Source organism: Kogia breviceps, chromosome 14 (genome assembly GCF_026419965.1).
Source record: "Kogia breviceps isolate mKogBre1 chromosome 14, mKogBre1 haplotype 1, whole genome shotgun sequence".
Taxonomy (NCBI): Eukaryota; Metazoa; Chordata; class Mammalia; order Artiodactyla; family Physeteridae; genus Kogia; species Kogia breviceps.
In genome coordinates, this window is record NC_081323.1 from 24,216,216 (window position 1) to 24,237,008 (window position 20,793).

The 20,793-nt window shown below is 36.7% G+C and overlaps 1 protein-coding gene across 4 annotated transcripts in view; it reads right to left on the reverse strand.

The window, feature by feature from the left end:
• ITCH (itchy E3 ubiquitin protein ligase) overlaps positions 1-20,793 on the reverse strand; it is a 120,285-nt gene that overhangs the window by 23,254 nt on the left and 76,238 nt on the right. For all 4 annotated transcript variants that reach the window (XM_059039029.2, XM_059039031.2, XM_059039030.2 and 1 more), the window contains 5 exons: positions 19,296-19,470; positions 14,401-14,470; positions 8,412-8,496; positions 4,935-5,063; positions 611-683 (listed from right to left, as the gene is read on the reverse strand). In XM_059039029.2, coding sequence (XP_058895012.1) covers positions 611-683; positions 4,935-5,063; positions 8,412-8,496; positions 14,401-14,470; positions 19,296-19,470 — 532 coding nt within the window. The remainder of the gene's footprint in view (positions 1-610; positions 684-4,934; positions 5,064-8,411; positions 8,497-14,400; positions 14,471-19,295; positions 19,471-20,793) is intronic.

Here is a 20,793-nt window from a genome sequence, read left to right on the forward strand (position 1 = left end):
TCTTTACTTAAATTTTCAAAAAGCTAATTCAAATTCTTTTTGCTTGCACAGGCCCAGTACAAGAGTTTGAAGTTTAAAAATATTCATCATAGTAACACTTTGACTAGTCCATTAATTTTATTTAGACCCCATAAAGAAATCATTAATTCAGTAAACATTTATTATAATACATCACAAATAATTGATCACATCTGTTAAACATACTCTGAATATAATCATATATAGGTACTAATGTATCTATCAAAGTGATACATACGTACGGATCTATCAACGTCATTTATATCAAATGCTAGATATGAAAGGAGCTGGTTATAATTTACACATCAGAAATGTTTTAACTCATTTGTTTGAAGATTTCTCCAATCTGAAAATAATGAGTACTGGAATGAGTAGCAATGTTTCCTTATTCAAATGGTTTCAAATTTATTCTTCTGGACAAGAGAAGCCAAAAATTATCTAAAGGATAAATCTATTTCTTTGACCTAAAAATAGGAGAAAAATTCCAATGCTTACATTTTACCTCTTTTTCTACAGGTTAATTATTTTCACAATCACTGACTGTGTAAGCAACATAATAAAAGGAGTACAGAAATACAGTCCCAATACTAACCTGACACCAGAACCGGAAATACTGAACCTTTGCCTTGAAGTCCCGTACATAGGCTATCTGGGGTCCATTGTCTCTGAGGAAGAATGTTAATATGACATATATATCTTCTTGTAAGATAAAATATTGAAGGAAAACACAATACCACACTCCCTAAGAACTCAGTAGTCAAATACAAAAATGCCCTAGTACAGCATACTAACACCACCTTAAAAAAAAAAAATTTCCCATGACTATTTTTAAGTAAGAAACAGAAATAAACTTTGATATTTTTAAAGCCCCTGTTGTGAGATTCTCTCTTATATACAGCCAAATATAACAGGACTAGGTAAAGGAGGTTCTGTCTGAGAATGGTGTCTATTCCTGAATCCATTCTCCCCTTTGTCCTTAACAGAATCTTGAGATTTACTTGGGCAGACTACATTTCCCAGTTTTTCTCTTTTTTTCTCTCTAGTTTACTAGGGGTTACCAATATTATTAAATTTTTGAAGACCCAACTTGTAGCTTTGATTTTTCTGTTCTTTCATTTCCATTTCATTGATTTCTGCTTTTATGCTTATTTTGTATTTAATTAACTTTTCTATTTCTAGCTTCTTAAGTTGGAAGCAGGGATCAATGATTTTACATCCTATTTTCTAATCTAGTCCTTTAAAGCAATTAAGTCTTCCTCCAAGACTACTTTTGTTAAATCCCACAAATTGTGATGTTTTGCTTTTATTATCATAAAGTAAAAAAAATTTCCTTATTTCTAGTGAGCCACTTCTTTGAGCCATGGATTATTCAGTAGTGTGCTATTTAAGTCCCACTGGACTATTTTTTTTTTTTTTTTTTTTTTTTTTTTTGTGGTACGCAGGCCTCTCACCGTTGTGGCCTCTCCTGTTGTGGAGCACAAGCTCCAGACGCACAGGCTCAGTGGCCGTGGCTCACGGGCCCAGCCGCTCCGTGGCATGTGGGATATTCCCGGACCGGGGCATGAACCCATGTCCCCTGCATCGGCAGGTGGATTCTCAACTACTGTGCCACCAGGGGAGCCCCCACTGGACTATTTTTTATTTTTTTCCACTGGACTATTTTTAATGATGGAGAGAAATATACTTCTGTTTCATATAAGCCTCTATTGTTTTGGGGTTTTCTGCTATATGTGCCCAAACTTAATTGTAACTAAGATTAATGATACAACAGTTTCTGTTTATAATTTATTACATATCTAATTTCATTAATACCTAGTTGGCCTGAATTCCTAGTTTCTGTTTGAAACATGAAAGTTTAATTTTATATTTTCTGTGTATTAATGAGAGGTCAGCAATGTCCTGAAATTAAAGCCAGACAAAGGTGCTACTTGAAAACAAAACTGCATTGTACAACTGAAACAATATTGTATGTCGAGTACAACTTAATTAAAATTAAAAAATTAAAAAGTATGTTTACAATGTGCTTAAAATTAAAAAGAGAAAAACTATAGACCAATCTCTCTTATGAACATAGATGCAAGAATCCTAAAAAAAAAAAATACTAGTAAATTGAATTCAGGAGCATATTAAAAGGATTAACATTTTAATCCTTTTGACCAAGTGGAATTTATCTCTGGAATGCAAGGATGATTTAACATATGAAAAGTCAATGTAATACACCACACATTAATAAGGGGAAAAGAACCACACGATCATCTCAAATGATGCAAAAAAGCATTCAACAAAATTCAATATCCTTTTATGATAAAAAACATTCAATAAACTAGAAGGAAACCAACTCAACATAATAAAAGCTATATATGAAAATCCCACAACTCACATCATATTCAATGGTGGAAGAATGAAAGCTTTCCCACTAAGATCTGGAAAAGGCAAGGTTGCCTGCTTTCATCACTTCTATTCAACACAGTATGGTAAGTTCTAGCCAGAGCAATTAAGCAAGAAAAAGAAAAGGCATCCAAATTGGAAAGGAAGAAGAAAACATTTCTGTTCGAAGATGATATGATCTTATATATAAAAAACCCTAAAGACTCCAGACGAAAAAACCTGTTAGAACTAATAAGTAAATTCAACAAAGTAGAACACAAAACGTACAAAAATCAGTTGTATTCCTATACACTAACAATCAACAATCTGACAAGGAAATTTTACAAAATAATTCCGTTTACAAATAGTATCAAAAACAATAAAACACTTAGGAATCAATTTAACCAACAGGGTAAAAGACTTGCACGATGAAAACTATAGACATTGCTGGAAGAAAATAAAGAAGACAAATAAATGTAAAGACAGCTTATGTTCATGGATTAGAAGACTTAACATTGTTAAGATGTCAACACTAACCAAAGAAAACTTCAATGCAATCCTTATCAAAATCCCAATGTCTTTTTTTTTTTTTTCAGAAATAGAAAAACCCATCCTAAAGTTCATACGGAATCTCAAAAGGACCCTAAAAAACCAAAACAATCTCAAAAAAGAACAAAGTTGGAGGACTCACATTTCCTGATTTCAAAATTTAGTAAAAGCTACAGCAGTCAAAACAGTGTGGTGCTGGAATAAACATGGACATACAGAAAAATAGAACAGAAAGGCCAGGAATCAACCTTCACATATATGGTCAAATAGCTTTTGAGAAGGGTGCCAAGACCACTAAACAAATGGTGCTGGCAAAACTGGATATCCACTTGCAAAAGAATGAAGTTGAACCCTTACTAAAACCATTTACAAAAATTAACTGAAAATGAATCCAAGGTCTAAATGTAAGAGCTAAAGCTATGAAATGCTTAGGAAATACACAGAATGGGAGAAAATATTTGCAAATGACATATCTGATAGGGATTAATATCCAGAATATACAGACAACTTCTAAAGCTCAACAAAAAACAACCTGATTAAAAAATGGGCAAAGGGGCTTCCCTGGTGGCGCAGTGGTTGAGAATCCGCCTGCCGATGCAGGGGATACGGGTTCGTGCCCCGGTCCGGGAAGATCCCACATGCCACGGAGCGGCTGGGCCCGTGAGCCATGGCCGTTGAGCCTGCAGGTCCGGAGCCTGTGCCCCGCAACAGGAGAGGCCACAACAGTGAGAGGCCCTCATACCACAAAAAAAAAAAGGGCAAAGGACCGAAATAGACATTTGTTCTAAAATATAAAAAATGGTCAATAAGCAAAAAAGAAAAAAAAATAGTCAATAAGCACATGAAAAGATGCTTAACATCATGAATCATTAGAGAAATACAAACCACAATGAGATACCATTTCATACTAATTAGGATGGCATCACACACACACACACACACACACACACACACATACAGCAACAATTGTTGGCATGGATGTGGAAAAACTGGAACCCATGTGCTCTGCCAGTGAGAACGTAAAGTGGTACATTCACTGTGGAAAACAGTATGGCAATGTCTCAAAAAAACCCACAGAATTATCATTTGATTCAACAGTTCTAATTCTGAATATATACGCAAAAGAACTGAAAGCAAGAACTTGAACAGATATTTGTACCCTCATGTTCACAGCAACATTCACAATATCTGAAAGGTGGAAACAACTCAAATGTCCGTGAACCACATGTATACACAAAATATGGTAATACATAAAATGCAATATTATTCAGTCTTAAAAAGAAATGAAATTCTGATACAAGCTTAAAACATGGATGAGCCTTGGAAACATGATGCTAAGTGAAATAAGCCAGTCACAAAGGACAAACATTGTATGATTAGTCAAATTCATAGAGACAGAAGGTAGAGCAGTACTTATCAGGGACTGAGGGAGAAGGGAGAATGGAGAGTTACTGTTTACTGGGTACAGAGTTTCAGTATGGGATAATAAAAAAGTTTTAGAGATGGATCGTGGTGGTGGTTGCACAACAATAAGTGTACTTAACATCACTAAGATATACACCTAAAATGGTCAACTTTGTTATGTCTATTTGACCATAATTTTAAAAAAAAACCCAAACAAAACATATTAAGCAAATCAACAAAACACAGTTACTTTTCAAAAATGGAAAAGAAAAAGTAATGGGAGTTTTCAAGTTAAAAGGTGATAGAAATGAAAGAAAGTAGTATCAGAAATCAGGGATTAATTGGTGAGCAGTACTGTACTGATAATTTCTAAACACTCTCATTTAATGCTGTGAATAGATGGTAACAAATATGGAAAGTCTCTAGGAGAAAATATTCAAGAAGCTAATGGAAATACAAAACATTTAGTGATCAGAGACCTACAGGCAAGCCACCTCAAGAAATAGTAAGAACTGCACTCTTTGGTAATTGAGATCTTTATATCAAAATCTTAGGAAATCAGTTTTACTTTTAATCAAAACATTTAGAAAACTTACAAGGCAGATTTTCCAGTGCGGGGATCTATATAGGTGGTTGTTCTTCTATTGTGGTCCACAAAATATGGAATTCCATCTACTGTGAACCTCATTTCCCAGCCTTCAGGTAAGGGCTTTTCATTTAATTGACTATATAAAACACAGAAACATATATAAACAAACAAAAAATGTTAAAGAGTTCCTTGTTTGCCAAGTACAGAAACTAAAAATACCCATAAAGGTGGTAAAAATCTTCTAGAAAACCATTTAGTCCAGTATTTTCCAGCTGTTTACTAAAATCCTACAAGCAAGTTAAACATGTCAACAGGTCCATCAACCATCAGTCTTCTCCCATCTACTTTGCCTGTATTCCCTACCTGCCTAAACATCTCATAGTAACCAAGTTCTGCCAATTCAGCCTTAGAAGTCCTCATGTTCATCACTGTTTTCAATCACCAGCACCAACCATCCTTACTCTGGCTTTATTCATCTCTCTTTTAAACTTTCATAACAGCAGTCTAACTGGTTTTGCTGCCTCTAGTCTCACTCTGGTCCTATACTCATATTTCACATTGCTGATAGAGTACTAAAACAAGAGATCTGAACAAATTCATTCTCTTCTAAAAGTGATATCACTATTCACCACTAACCAATTATAAGACCTAAACTCCTCCATTTGGCCCTCACTGTGTCTCGATACTCTGCCCTCTATGTTTCCTTTCAGTTTTACCTCTGCACTCTACCTCGAACTCCCTTCCAAGAACCCTGTGTAGTGTACACCTACTCACCATTTCCCTAAACAAGACATGGTCTGTCAAACCTCCAAGTGAAGCCTTTCCCCTTGTCCAGAATCTCTATTATTACTGTTAAGGCAACTCAAATGTTCTTAATGGAGTATTCCTACCCACCTCCTTAATACCTATCTGTAGACCTTGCTTAATCTCTCTAAACTTCAGTGTTCCAAGTTTCATCTATATTTTCCAGTTCATTTTTCTCTATTCTACAGTTTCATTTTTCTCATCTGGTGGGTTTGGTGAGAAGGCAAAGCAATGGAAATGTTCAAGTTCACATCAGAAAGGAAGAAAAGGAGGGGTTAGAGGCATTTAATTTCACTGTTTTAGAGAGCCACTACTGCTGACAGAGTGGCACTTTCCTCAAGTGTACTTCAGAAGAACAAAAGGTTTAGAACCATTGCCTAGAACAGTATTTTGTGAACTATGTCAAAAAGTTAAGAACATTTAACTATATTTACAGAACTAAATACCAATGTCAGACAAAACAGACTATTAAAAATTTAAGATAACACTTCTCTTTTGTTGTAATCATATTTGTAAGATGAGCTCGGTAACAAGTTGTTTTCTTGAAAACAAATTGGATAGAACAGGGTCATTTGTATTATTTATAAAAATATGATTCTAACTTTAGCTCTGAAACTTTAAAGGTCCAAGGGGGAACAAAAAAATGGTAGCAAATTACAGAAAGGTGACATGGTCTATTCTATCCTTAGTGATAGAATTTTAAAGAGAAATTAGAAATGTTACCTATGAAATTCTTAATTATTGCTTTTTAAGAAATTGAAAATATTTAAGTTAAATACCATAACTCCATAAAATGTTGTGATTTGTTGGTACCCAGAAATAGATTTTAAATTTAAAGCACACCTTTAAAATAGAGGTTCTTAAAACCCTGACCTATGGTAGATGTGAAGATTTAATCACGCCCAAACAGAGGTCAGACCTCTGCCCTCAGCTACTGGGAGATGATCTCTAGGCCTCTGGAATGTCCTGCCTGTCAAGTGTATCTTTGTTTGCTTAGGGGCTTCAAACACCAGACCGTCAATCATGTGATTTATGAGGGAGGCTTTGGAATATGCCATATCAACTCTAACCTCTGGAGTAACTAGACACTATAGGTATTAGCCCAAACTGTGGGGAAGAGCTACAAACTAAAGGTTAGCTATGCAGGCAGTACATGATGGAGCCCCAATAAAAACTCTGGATACTAGAGACTAGGGTGAGATTCCCTGGTTGGCAATACTCAACACATACTGTTCCACATCAATTCTGGGCATTTGGAACCCTCTCAGATTCTGCCCTATACATCTCTTCCTTCTGTTGGTTCTAGTTTGTATCCTTTCCCTGTAATAAAGGAGGCTGTGAGTATAAGAGGTTTCAGAGAGTTCTAGTCTCTCTAGTGAGTTATTGAACCTGAAAGTGGTTGGGTAGACACCCTAAATTTGTAGTCAGTCAGTCTGAAGTGAGAGTAGTCTTGGAGACCCTCCCAGCTTGTAACTGATGTCTTAAGTGAGGACAATTTTGTGGGAACTGTGCCTTCTGACTATATAGCTTACCAAATTCCCTGCAGAATGGAACCCTCTGGAAATCTGATAAACACATAACATTACATATTGTTATAGGCTGAATTGTGTCAACCCACAAATTCTTCTGCTGAAATCCTAACCCTCAGTACCTCAGAATGCGACCTTACTTGGAAACAGGGTTCTTAAAGATGTAATTAGATGAGATCATGCTGGAATAAGATGGGTCACTAATCCAATATGATCGATGTCCTTATTAAAGGGGGAAATTTGGACCTTGAGACACGAATACAGGAAGAATGCCACTGGAGTTATGCTGCACAAGCCAAGGAACTATCAAAGATAGAAGAGAGACCTGGAACACATCCTTTCCTAGTGCCTTCAAAGGGAGCATAGCTCTGCTGACACCTTGACCTTGAACTTCTGTCTAGCTTCCTAAAATATGTATAAGACAAGTTCTGTTGTTTAAGTCACTCAGTTTGTGGTACTTTGTTAAAGCAGCTCTAGCAAACTAATACATACACTATCACATAATGTTATAAAGAAAAACAATTACACATACATAATAAATATTAAAAAGACAAACTTGTAATAAATAATGTATCTCTTTAGTGGCTTATTAACTAGCAAGTTCTTGTAATGATGTGTGTAAACAATATTTTGAAATATCTGCAACAACTGCAGAAAGATATTAAAAACCTGTGGTTTCTACTGGTGGCAAAGTCCTAGGCTTTGCTAGTTCTAATATTATTGTTGTGGCCTACAATCATAATGGAAAGAACACTCAGTTTCAGGTAAAGGTTACTGAAAATGAGTATGTATTTTTCCCCTCTAGGTGACATACTCCCTCAATTCTATCCAGAGATGTCAGGTTGCAAAACCCCACTTTAGAATTAGTAATCTGGTCTTACTAACAACAAACAGGTATTTTTTGGGGAAAAACACACTCACACACACACGTATCTGTATATACCAGCAAGGTTTTTTTCCCCCCTGTACTCTCAAGAAACCCACATTCATTATATGGAAATAATAGTGTAATTTTTTCTCTTTCTTAAGTATATGGGTAATTAAGGCCTTTGGGGAAAGAATATGTAGGTTTGATCTTTTTCATAACTGAGTTGGAAATAGGGTACAATCTTTAAGAAGTTATCTATACACTAATAACTGCAAGTTCTTACCCTTGATTTCTGGGGTCTTCCCATTGTGTGATACGAGTATTGTGGTTGACAAAATATACTCTACCATTGCTGTCCGTTCTCTTCTCTTTAAAACAAACAGAAAAAGGCAAAGCATTAGAGTTGGCATAGTCTTTCTCTTCAAATTAAAATAAGATGAGCTGATTTTGCCCATTTCTCACTGCTCTGTTGATTCTGTAGTTTTTAAATCACAACTCTAAAGTTTAATTTATTCTTTCACTATTAAATCCACATACACTCAAGTTATAAAATATCATTTTATCCTAGAACTTGGGTCCCCAACCCCTGGGTCCTCGGCCTGTTAGGAGGAGGTGAGCAGAGGGTGAGCAAGCGAAGCTTTGTCTGCTGCTCCCCATTGCTTGCTGGCTCGCATGACCGCATGAACCATTCCCCACTACCACCACCCCTGCCCCCATCTTGGAAAAACTGTCTTCCACAAAACTGGTCCCTGGTGCTGTCCTAGAAACTAAATAGACATAATTCACAATGTCCTGCCCATAGGACCTTTCTGTTCAATCCAACCAGCAGCAAGAATAATTAACTGTTTTATTTAACTCTGCATATATGACCTCATTTTAACCTTAAAGTCCCACAGAGGGCTTCCCTGGTGGCGCAGTGGTTGAGACTCTGCCTGCTAATGCACGGGACACGGGTTCGTGCCCCGAAGCGGCTGGGCCCGTGAGCCATGGCCGCTGAGCCTGCACATCCGGAGCCTGTGCTCTGCAACGGGAGAGGCCACAATAGTGAGAGGCCCGCATACCGCAAAAAAAAAAAAATGAAGTCCCACAGAGTAGGTAGTTTTCGTTTATCTTGAAGATATGGTAACTCAGACAGGCTTAGTGATCTGCCCCAAATTTCAGAATTAAGTAGCAGCTAAAGGATGGAAACTGACGTCTGCATTCAGAGATTTTTTTCATATCACACCCTCTCATTTCTTAAAATACAATGGAAGGATATAACTTAATTGTTTCTTTGCTATATGCTAGGCATTATCCAACTAGAAAAGACACTTTCAAAATATATCCTGTTTCTTAATACAACCAGTTTCCAAATCCTAAATATCAATAGTAACTTTTAACACAAGGGTTGGGCAGAAGGGCTCGGCTCTTTAATTTACTGTATCTGAAGCAGCTGCTTGTTTACCCACCTACCTCTTGCTTTAGAATTCTCCTTGCTTTCTTATACCCATTCTACACAATTTGCCCTGCTTCTTTGAGATTTCTCATTAAGGTTTACAAGATGTGTGGATATTATTTTCTCTTTTAATAACCAAATAGTTTTGAAATTTTAATATTAATACTAGTTCTGTTGTTTTGAACTATTGACTTCTCTGCTCCATTACAAATTAATTCTTCAAAAGAACAGTCTCTTCCGGTGTCTGAATCTTTTAAATTTGGCCAAGATGTCTAAAAATGAAAACTAAAGTATTCAATAGTATGAAATGGATTCCCACATTTTAGAAAGCATGGTTATCTTAAAATTAGCAATTTTCAAAAAAAAATTTAAGCTTAACTCCATGGTGATAAAGCCAATTTTTATTTCCTATGGTTTGAAAGTTCATATGTTTTTCAAACAATGTTTATTTAGATCCTTTGGATCTTTCTTTAAGCAAGATATTGCAGAATGAGTGTTAGGCCAAATTATATAGCTTCGTAAAGTTAGTGTTTGGCAACTTTTAACTTATCTCCAGGACTGACTCCATGATCGCAAGTAGCAGTGATGATACTGGGGCAGGGAGTAGGGGTTGGGGTGAAGGTGGCACAGAAGGGATATATTGGTATCATGAATCTGCTCCTGACATCTCAGGTAGTTTCTATATCAGCTGACCTAAAATGGAAATAGAACTTCCAGAGTGTCCAATATACAGAAAATGGACTTTGCATCTTCTGACACATCCTGAATAATAAAAATGGCTTTGCCAATCATGGAACCTTAAGTGTGGAAACATGTAACCAACTTTAAGAGCTGTCTCTGAGGCAAAAAGAAGCACCCACAGCGCTACACAGTTGTAGCTACATAATAACAAAATAAGTTAATGTTCTTGGCAGTCAAATTTAAATTTTTAAATACACTTAACAGAATTAATAAATTTCTTGTGTACAAGTAATTTTAAAGTAACTTTTATAATCTAAAATTAATATCCTAAGTGCATAGTTGATCGTATATTCACCTTTTAACTGCCACGTAAGTTCAGATTTCAGGACCAGATATTCTCTCTTCAAAAAGCTAACATGAACAGAGTCACTGTCTGGGTTCTCCAAGGGTTCTGAAGTCTGAGCACCCTGCCAACCACATCACAGCTGGTGAGTTATTGACCTCAGCTAAGGACACCCTCTTCTTACCCATGGTCAGTGTTTACTGAATGGTGGCATGAAGCTAGGGATGGCATGGAGATATTCCTTTTTCTTTCTTTTCAGATGAACAGATTTAAGGCTTTGGTGTAGTTTTGCCTTATTCCCGAACTTTTTTGGTGTGCTTTGGTTTTATTTTTATTTATTTTATTTATTTTATTTATTTTATTTATTTTTATTTATTTTTAAATGTTTGGTTTTTTAAAAAATATTTATTTATTTAGACTGCACTGGGTCTTAGTTGTGGCACACAGGATCTTCATTGCAACGTGCAGGCTCTTTAGCTGAGGCATGTGGACTTCTTAGTTACAGCATGCAAACTCTCAGCTGCGGCACGCAAGTGGGATCTAGTTTCCTGACCAGGAATCGAACCCGGGCCCTCTGCACTGGGAGCGCAGAGTCTTACCCACTGGACCACCAAGAAGTCCCTCATTTTGAACTGTCTTAACCAAACAGATTTTCTTTTCAGTGAAAAACATCTAACTGTTTGACATTTTAAATATTTAGTTTGTGCACTTAGATTATAGCTCACACACTTTGTAGTTGTGATTTTACTAGGTAGGCTTTCTAAATAAAAGCTTAAAAACATTTTTAAAACAAAAACAAAACAAAAAACCAACAAAACAAAAAAAAGCTAACATGAAGTAAGATAAAGTTAATAGAAAACTTATTTCTATGTTTGTTCTAAGTATATAGTACTGATAAAAGCATTTCTTGGAAGAGGCTGTGAAAACCAAAATTTCAAAGGTGATGCGCTTGCAAACTGAAGGCTCACCTGCTTAGTGAGAAGTACTGTGACTACAGAGCTTATTTCTTACTTCGTTCAAAAAAATCACATGATAAACAATTCCTAAATAACTGAACACCAAGCCTGAATGCACATCAAACCACTTCCTGACTTGATGAATAAAACACTGAAAGACAGAAGCTTCTTGTTGTTCTATGTATTCTTTCATACCAACTCTGAAAATGAGAAAATAGCTTTATACTTGATGGGCAAACCCGCTATACAAAGCCCTATTAGACTATATTGTTGAACCAAAAGCATTCTTTGTTCTCCAGCCTCTATAGTTTGCATGTGTTAAAAATTCTTCACTGTCAGCTTGTAAGGTAGTAATGTCTAGTCCTAGCATACAAAAGTCTGAAAGGGTGAGGAAGCTGGATTTAAACATACATGGCATCACAAAAATAATGTTAACAATTTTAGAACATCAACACAGGCTGTAAACTGGGATTTTATTTCCTGGATCAATGCTGAGGGTCTACTGGGTGGTTCTCATTTGTGATAGTACCAGTGCTGTCACTGGCTCAACAAATAACGCATATGCCCCAAAGGCAGAGAATCATAAAGCAGTGCTCAGTCTGAATAACAGGATGATCGTGAACTCATTTAAGAAGAAGGAGGGGTTGCACTTCAACTTCAGGAGTGTGAAACCTAAAAATAAGCAGAATGTAAAATAACCAAGGCAAAATTCTGATAACATACATAAGCTGGAATTGGGTCTCTAGAGGCAGTATTTTATGGAGGTGTTGTTGGCTAAAGTAAAAATGAGAAATACTGATGTTGAGGATAATAATAAATACAGAAGACAAGGACCAGATTTGCAGGAAAAGCTTTACAAATAAAGGCACATAGCCTGCAATTCATGCTTCTACGAGCGAGAAACAATTTTTCTTAACAGCTGCCTTGGAGAAGGAGCAAAATAGTTTGTGTTTCTAACAAAAGCCAATCAGGTCATGGTTTTTCTGCACTAAAATTAAGAGGATGAATACACGACCTACAGATATATCGTTTCTCCTCTGTAACACAAACATAAAACAACTCTAGAAATAAAGCTGAGAAGACCATCCATGTCTGGGAATGCAACCAAGCAGGTCTAGTTCAATGTGCCTCAAAAGAACAACATCCCTTCTTCTGAAGTACTTCATACCAATAAACTGTCCATTACAAGGCTCCCACAGATCCAAAAGACTCCTTACTAAACTACCAGACACTGGTAAAGACAGAAATTCACAACTTTCATATGCCTTCCCTTTGCTACAAGCTAGTGACAATAATAGTTATAGGGGCTTCCCTGGTGGCGCAGCGGTTGAGAGTTCGCCTGCTGATGCAGGGGACACGGGTTCGTGCCCCGGTCTGGGAAGATCCCACATGCTGCGGAGCGGCTGGGCCCGTGAGCCATGGCTGCTGAGCCTGCGCGTCCAGAGCCTGTGCTCCGCAACAGGAGAGGCCACAACAGTGAGAGGCCCGCGTACCACAAAAAAAAAAAAAAAAAAAAAAAGTTATAACTATGAACTATTGTATTTTTTTACTTCTTTGACTCCTAGGAATGCTAGGGATAAATATCTTTAAGGACAATGGGGTAACTGAAAAGCAGGCTTACATAGCCAGTATCATTTATTGCCCAGATTCATGTAACCTTGACATCAGTTTTTTCCCCTCCATTCCTAAATAAAGTAATGCTAGAGCAATCTATCTTAGAAGCCAATGTTTCCCAACAAGACTATCTAGAAATATCACTTTCTGAAATATCTCCAGCTCTTGAAGACAGAACTTCAACTGGTTCCATAAATGGCTTTACTTTGCTGTTTTCCACTTTCTATATTCTTTCTTCCATGCAAAACTGTTTCTATATTGCCTTGTTTACTCTGGAAACTTGCTACAGCTCTGACTTATATAATGGATATAAAATAATCTGGTAGGGCAAGCTCATCTTAAAGTCTATAAAAGTTTTAATAACTAAGATACTTGATAACAGAGCATGCTCATGCAGGACACAAAATCACCACCCCAATATGTTCCCCCTTCCACTGTTCTTTCAGATAACGTCAACTCAATCAACCTCTGAACTGCGTTTTCGAAGCACCAATATGATCAAAATAATCTTTAAAGCCTTTTATTTTGAAATAAGTATTACAGCATATTGAAAAAATTGTTCAAAGAATCTCATATACCCCCTTCAACCAGTTTCCTCCAATGGTGACATTTTATGTAGCTATAGCAAAATATCAAAATCAGAAAATTGACACTGGTACATTACTGTTGACTACAAACTTTATTCAATTTTCACTAATTTTTAAAGTTTGAATTCATTTATGTAAATATATAGTTCTATGCACTTTTATTCCATGTACAGATTTGTGTAATCACCACCATGGTCAAGATATAGAACTGTTCCACCACTACATAAGAACCACTTACGTTACCTCCTATATTTGTAACCACCTACCAGTGGCTCTGTCTCCTGGCAACTACTAATCTATTTCTCATCTCTATAGTTGAGTCATTTCGAGAATGTTATATAAATTGAATAACACAGTATACAATATTTTGAAATGGATTTTATTCACTAAGCATAATGCCCTTGAGGTCCATCCAGATTTTCATGTGTATCATAATCCATTTCTTCTTATGCTGAGTGGGCAAAATATTTTTATATTTTAGAAGAGTAACTTCGAACTTTTGGGAAATTAAATGCCTATTTGGCACTCTGAATTAAGCCAACACACCCCAAAAGCTTTCCAGATATTCACTCAAGCAAGCGCAGGGTATATCATCCATCCATAAATACCTAATTGTTAAAATAACTGAATTCAATTTAAAAATCCATGTGACTTACCCCATCCAGGTGGCAGGGGACCCAGGGGATCAAATTCTTTATTTTGTGATGTAGCAAACAAGTCTTGATTCTAAAAAGAACCCCCAAAATGGTGAAATAATGAACAACTTAAACAGATAACTTGAGAGCAGGCTTATGAATTCTGGTATGCCTTTCCCTGGCTATGTGTAATATAACATACTCTTACAGAGTTCACATCTTAGAGAAGTATGACACAGTCAAGAATAAAAGCCAAAACACTCTCATGAAGAAAATAACTATGTCAACATCATTTAACATTTGAAACTATTTGAAATTCAAATATTACAAGTAATTTTACACCCAAATGACCATTTTTCCCCTTCTTTAGCTCCAAATCAGTAAATTAGAGAAATACATAAATCCCCCAAAAGTCACTTATAAATAACAGTACTCAGAGTCATCAGCTGGCTAAGAAAAATTTTGTATTTATAACTCAAAAATAGAGGATCATATACAGGACATGGTATACACAAAGAATTGTGAGAAGAGAGTTGGGGGAGCAGGAAGAATAGGCTGTCAGATGAGTAAAAGAAAAGAATTCCAGTTGGAAGGAGCTGGCAAGCCTAGAACTGTATAGAAGATTTCTTAAATTTGTTTGAAATTATCACATTGGTGGAGATAAAGGTTTGGTTAGATAAAAGGAAAGTAGGAGTCAACCACTAGAAAAAGAAAAGCAGAAGTCATACTGAGTATGTAGTGTGAAGGGTTAATGACTGTGTTTTAGTTTAAATGTATAATGAAGTGGGGGATACTCTGTGGTCTTTCAGTAAGATGTGCTTAAGCCCTTTCTCCTTTAAGTAAGATAAGGCAAATAAATAATAGACTAACTGCTTCAAAAAAATTATGGAAAAAATCCTCACAAGTAAAATAAGACAGTGCACCCCATATACCCAGCAATGAGATTCAACAATTACCAAAACTGCCACATTTCTTTATTTATCTTCCATATTCTTTGCTGAAGCAAAAAAAATAAATAATCACTCATCATTTCACTCCTATGTATTTTAGTATGCCTTTCTAAAATTTGTGAACATTTTCTTATACAACCACAATATCATTATCACACCTAGCAAAGAATCTATGTTAATTTTATCATCTAATACACAATCCCTAATTAAATGCCTCTGGTTGCTTACTGGGTCAAATCAGAATCCAAACAAAGTCATCATACTGCATTTGGTTTAGTTTAGTCTCTTAAGCCTAAATTTATAGCAGTTTCCCCCACTGTTGGTCTTTCCCCACCCAACCCCTGCCCCCATGTCAATGACTTATTACAGCAACTAAGTTAACTGACTGAAAAAGTTTTAAAAGCATATGAGAGATATTCCATTTCTCATTTAAAAGCTCTTGGAAGACAGACCTGTCAGGCAGCGGCCTTGCTCCTCCTGACAGACACAATAACAAAAACAGGGTAACCAAGGAGAAACACTACACAAGGTTTGAACCCTGGCTACAGAATAGGTCGGAGTAGTTTGGCATATGACAATCTGTTTTGATAATTTTCTAAGACCCAAGCCTATCCCACAGGCTCTCCCTGAACAGATAATGTGGGGGGTACAGGCACAATAAAGCCATGGGCCAGAGGCATCACACGGTGATCCATCATCAACTGAACAAAGGCCACTGCATCTACCCAATAAACAGACTTTATCAGCAACACCCCACCACTTTTTAAGTAGCTGGTATTAAGAATGTTCAATTCAGTTCATAACTAAAATAGGCTGTTTAAGTTCTTTATAATTTAGAACCACTCTATAACAAGAGCAAAGAGTAAGAATTTGGATAGGAGAAGAAAAAAAAGAAAAGAAAATGGTTGATGAGTAAAAGCTGCAATTCTAGAAAAGTTCCACAGACTGAGTATTTAACTGGTCAAGTTTACAATAAAGCAATACACACTGTAGGTGCTCCAAGAATCTGCTAAATCTGTCTTTAAAAAGAGTGTTTTTAAAGGTCATGTACTAGACATACAGATGGCCAACAGGCACATGAAAAGATGCTCAACATCACTAATCAAAACCACAATGAGATATCACCTCACACCCATCAGAATGGTTATCATTGAAAACATCACAAAACAAATGTTGGTGAAGATGTAAAGAAAAAGGGAATCCTGTACACTATTGGTAGAAATGTAAACTGGTGCAGCTACTTTGGAATACAGTATGGAGGTTCCTCAAAATACTAAAAGCAGGGACTTCCCTGGTGGTCCAGTGGTTAAGAGTTCTTCATGCTTCCACTGCAGGGGGCATGGGTTCAATCCCTGCTCAGGGACTAAGATCCTGCATGCCACATGGTGTGGCCAAAAAACAAAAAGACTAAAAATAGAACTACCATATGATCCAGCAATTCCACTCCTGGATATATAAATCTGAAGAAAACAAAAACACTAATTCAAAAAGATACATGCACCCCCATGTTCATAGCAGCTTTATTTACAATAGCCAAGAAAGATGTGGAAGTAAAAAAAGTATCCATCAACAGATGAACGGCTAAAGAATACGTGGTACATATACACAATGGAATACTACTCAGGCAAAAAAAAGGACATTTTGCCATTTGCAACAACATAGATGAAACTGGAAGGTATTATGCTTAGTGAAATAAGTCAGATAAAGACTAATACTGTATGTTATCATTTATATATGGAATCTAAAAACTAAAACGAATGAACAAAATAGAAAAAGACTCACAGATATAGAGAATTAGCAGTTACCAGTGGGAAGAGGGAAAGGGAGAGGGGCAAGATGGGGTAGGGGATTAAGAGGTACAAACTACTACATATAAAATAAATAAGCTACAACAAATATATTGTATAGTACAGGGAATATAGTCAATATTTTATAATAACTTTAAATGGAATATAATCTATAAAAATTTGAATAACTGTTGTATACCTGAAACTAATATAATAAACCAACTATACTTCAATGAAAATAAAAATAAATAAAAGATCATATATTATAGGGGCTTCCCTGGTGGTGCAGTGGTTAAGAATCCGTCTGCCAATGCAGAGGACACGGGTTCAAGCCCTGGTCTGGGAAGACCCCACATGCCGTGGAACAACTAAGCCCGTGTGCCACAACTACTGAGCCTGCGCTCTAGAGCCCGTGAGCCACAGCTACTGAAGGCCTGTGTGCCACAATTACTGAAGCCACCACAATGAGAAGCCCACGCACTGCAACAGAGTTGCCTCCACTCTCAGCAACTAGAGAAAACCCGTGTGCAGCAGCAAAGACCCAATGCAGCCAAAAATTAAATAAATGAATAAATAAATAAATGTATTTAAAAAAAGATCATGTATTATAAAAGTGAGATAAAGGGCACATTTGCAATTGTGGATATGAGGGAGAGAAAAGATGAAAACTAACATTTCTATGTAACCAGTATGTGCCAAACATATTAGGAACTTTATTTTACAGAATCCTCAAAAAAAAAACCCTCTGAGGTAATTTTATATATGGATCTATTGTATAGATAAAGTAAATGAGTCTTTATGAGGTTAAGTAACTTACTCAAAGTCATATAGAGAAAGTACTTGTGGAACCAGGATTTGAACCCAGATGTATCTGACTCCAAAGCCCATGCTCTTTCCACTGGACACCTATGTGGAAACTAGCTTTTAAGAAGGCAGGCAAGCTAGGTATTCAAACCTAAAAGAAATCTGGCCAGGCATACCAAAGGTGATTATAATTTAGAAAGAAAGGAAGATATAAAACAGCATTGGAGGGCTTCCCTGGTGGCACAGTGGTTGGGAGTCCGCCTGCCGATGCAGGGGACACGGGTTCGTGCCCCGGTCCGGGAAGATCCCATATGCCGTGGAGCGGCTGGGCCCGTGAGCCATGGCCATGGAGCCTGTGCTCCGCAACGGGAGAGGCCGCAACAGTGAGAGGCCCACATACCGCAAAAAAAAAAAAAAAACAGCATTGGAGAAAATAAAACGGAAACGGTGAAGTAGACGACACAAAAATTAATTTCACCTCTAAAACCACTGGGAAGGGGAAGACAGTGACAGCTATCTTCTGCTGTGACAGAAGATGGCAAGAAAAACTGTTGCGAGAAAGTTATTTTAGTCATAAGCAGGTAGTGAAAGGAAAGCTGCTGATAAAGGTGCATTTATCTACATCAGTGAGTGATTATTATGATGATGAGGTCGGAGAAAAAGCAAAAAAAGGTCATGCCTAGTGAGAATAGGAATTTACTCTTATGGAGTCTTAACAGGGATGATACTGATGGTAGTAGAAGAGAAGAGATGGCAATGGAGAGGGTCAGCTTCTCTTGAACTCCTGGAGAGTTGGTTTATGTAAAATTTAAACCATTTCCAGAAATGAGATGTTTTGATACCAAAGATAATATGGTTTTAAAGCCATAATAATTAACATCATCCTATAAGGAGTCAAATTTCTTTAGTCTCCCATAGCACCAAATAATTATTGCATAAATTTTACGTTTATATGTTACAAAATGATTCAATTCTATCAGCAGTTCACTACAATTGAGTCAGGTGCTATTAGACCCAAGCCATCTAATGTTCTGCTAAGTTAGGCAGAATTAAATTCAGAACTGTTTTCTTTTTAAACTGCTTGGATTTAGTTTTACTATTCTTTCGTAAATGAATTTTAAGTTGTCCTAACTTCTTTTTTATTTTTGACATTAACAAAGCAAAGGAGGTTGAACTTTCAGAATTTTTAAAAAGAAAAGAATAAATCACCTACACAGAATACTGGAAGCAAGGTCTAAAAATAATAATCTATCAACAGCAACAACTGGGTTGCCATCCTACTTGTACTTTCTTTTTAGTGTTTTACATTTCATATGCAAGAAAAGGTTAAAAATCAAACATTCATTAAGTTTATAATGCAAATACATATGCTCACCCCATAAATGAACCTCTGGTTAAACTGCTGCATAGCTCCTTGAAGCTGACTACGTTGGAGCTGCCATTGTTCATAGTTCCGAACGGATTCCAATGTTGGCCTCTGCCACGTCGTTGTTCTTGTGAAATGGTCAACATAATAAATACGTCCCATGTTGTCAACCCGCCGTTCCCAGCTAAATCAGGACAAAAACAACTGGATTCAACAAATACTCGTGAAACAGACAAGAATTAAACAGGACTTCATTTTAGCGCTGGTACAGGTCTGGTAAGATTTTCCCTCGCAATACTACTTTTGATTTACCTGAAGTGTTTTATTTTACATATTTTTAAATGGTCTATAAGTGAACTTAAGAGGAATGTGTGTAAAAATTTCTTCCTTGAAAGTTAAGGTGTATCAGTCAGGTTTTTAAAGCAGAATGTATCTTACTGATGAAGTCTCAAACAATCATTAAGACAAAACCTCTCATTTTCTTTCTTTCAAATGTTCTTTTGACTGTTGCAATCCTAATAGGGACAGAAACACACACACACAGAGACACACACACACATACACACACACACACAGAAGGGGGGGAGAAAGGGTGCTTTTCACAGATGTCAGAAAAAGCACTTATTCACAAGAATACAACTATCGTATTTATCATTTCAAATGGGTACATAACATATCAAGTAAACATTGATAAAATAACTTGGTAATGTCTACCTGGTTGATTTTTTAGGGTTATGCCTACTAGTCTAATATTATAAATACAGAATTGGTTCCAGAACACTCCTCAGATACTCGTCCCTCATATAAAATGGCATAGTATTTGCATATAACCAGGCACATCACCCAGTATACTTTAATCATCTCTAGATTACTTGTAATACCTAATACAATGTAAATGCTACGTAAATAGCTGTCAATACAATGTTATGTAAATAGTTGCCAGGGCTTGGGAAATTCAAGTATTGTCTTTTGAAACATCTTGGAATTTTCCCCCCAATATTTCCCCTCCAATATTGGAACGCCAACTGTAGTAAAATAATAAATACCATTTATATATCAAAAAATTTTTTCTTCCTTTGCATTATTTCTTTAAGATAAATTTCCTGGAAAGGGTTACTAAGGGTATGGGTATTATTATGGTTATATATACTTTCTGTGAGGGTTGTAACTAATTTATACTACCACTAGCAATGTTATGAGGTAAATAAAGTTCCTCTACAGTCTCACCAACACTGTACTTTTTAGGTGTGTATTTAAGATTACTAGCAAAATTGGGCTTCCCTGGTAGCGCAGCGGTTGGGAGTCCGCCTGCCAATGCAGGGGACATGGGTTCGTGCCCTGGTCCGGGAGGATCCCACGTGCCACGGAGCGGCTGGGCCCATGAGCCATGGCCGCTGAGCCTGCGCGTCTGGAGCCTGTGCTCCGCAACGGGAGGGGCCGCAACACTGAGAGGCCCATGTACCGCAAAAAAAAAAAAAGACTACTAGGCAAGATTAAATATATCCCC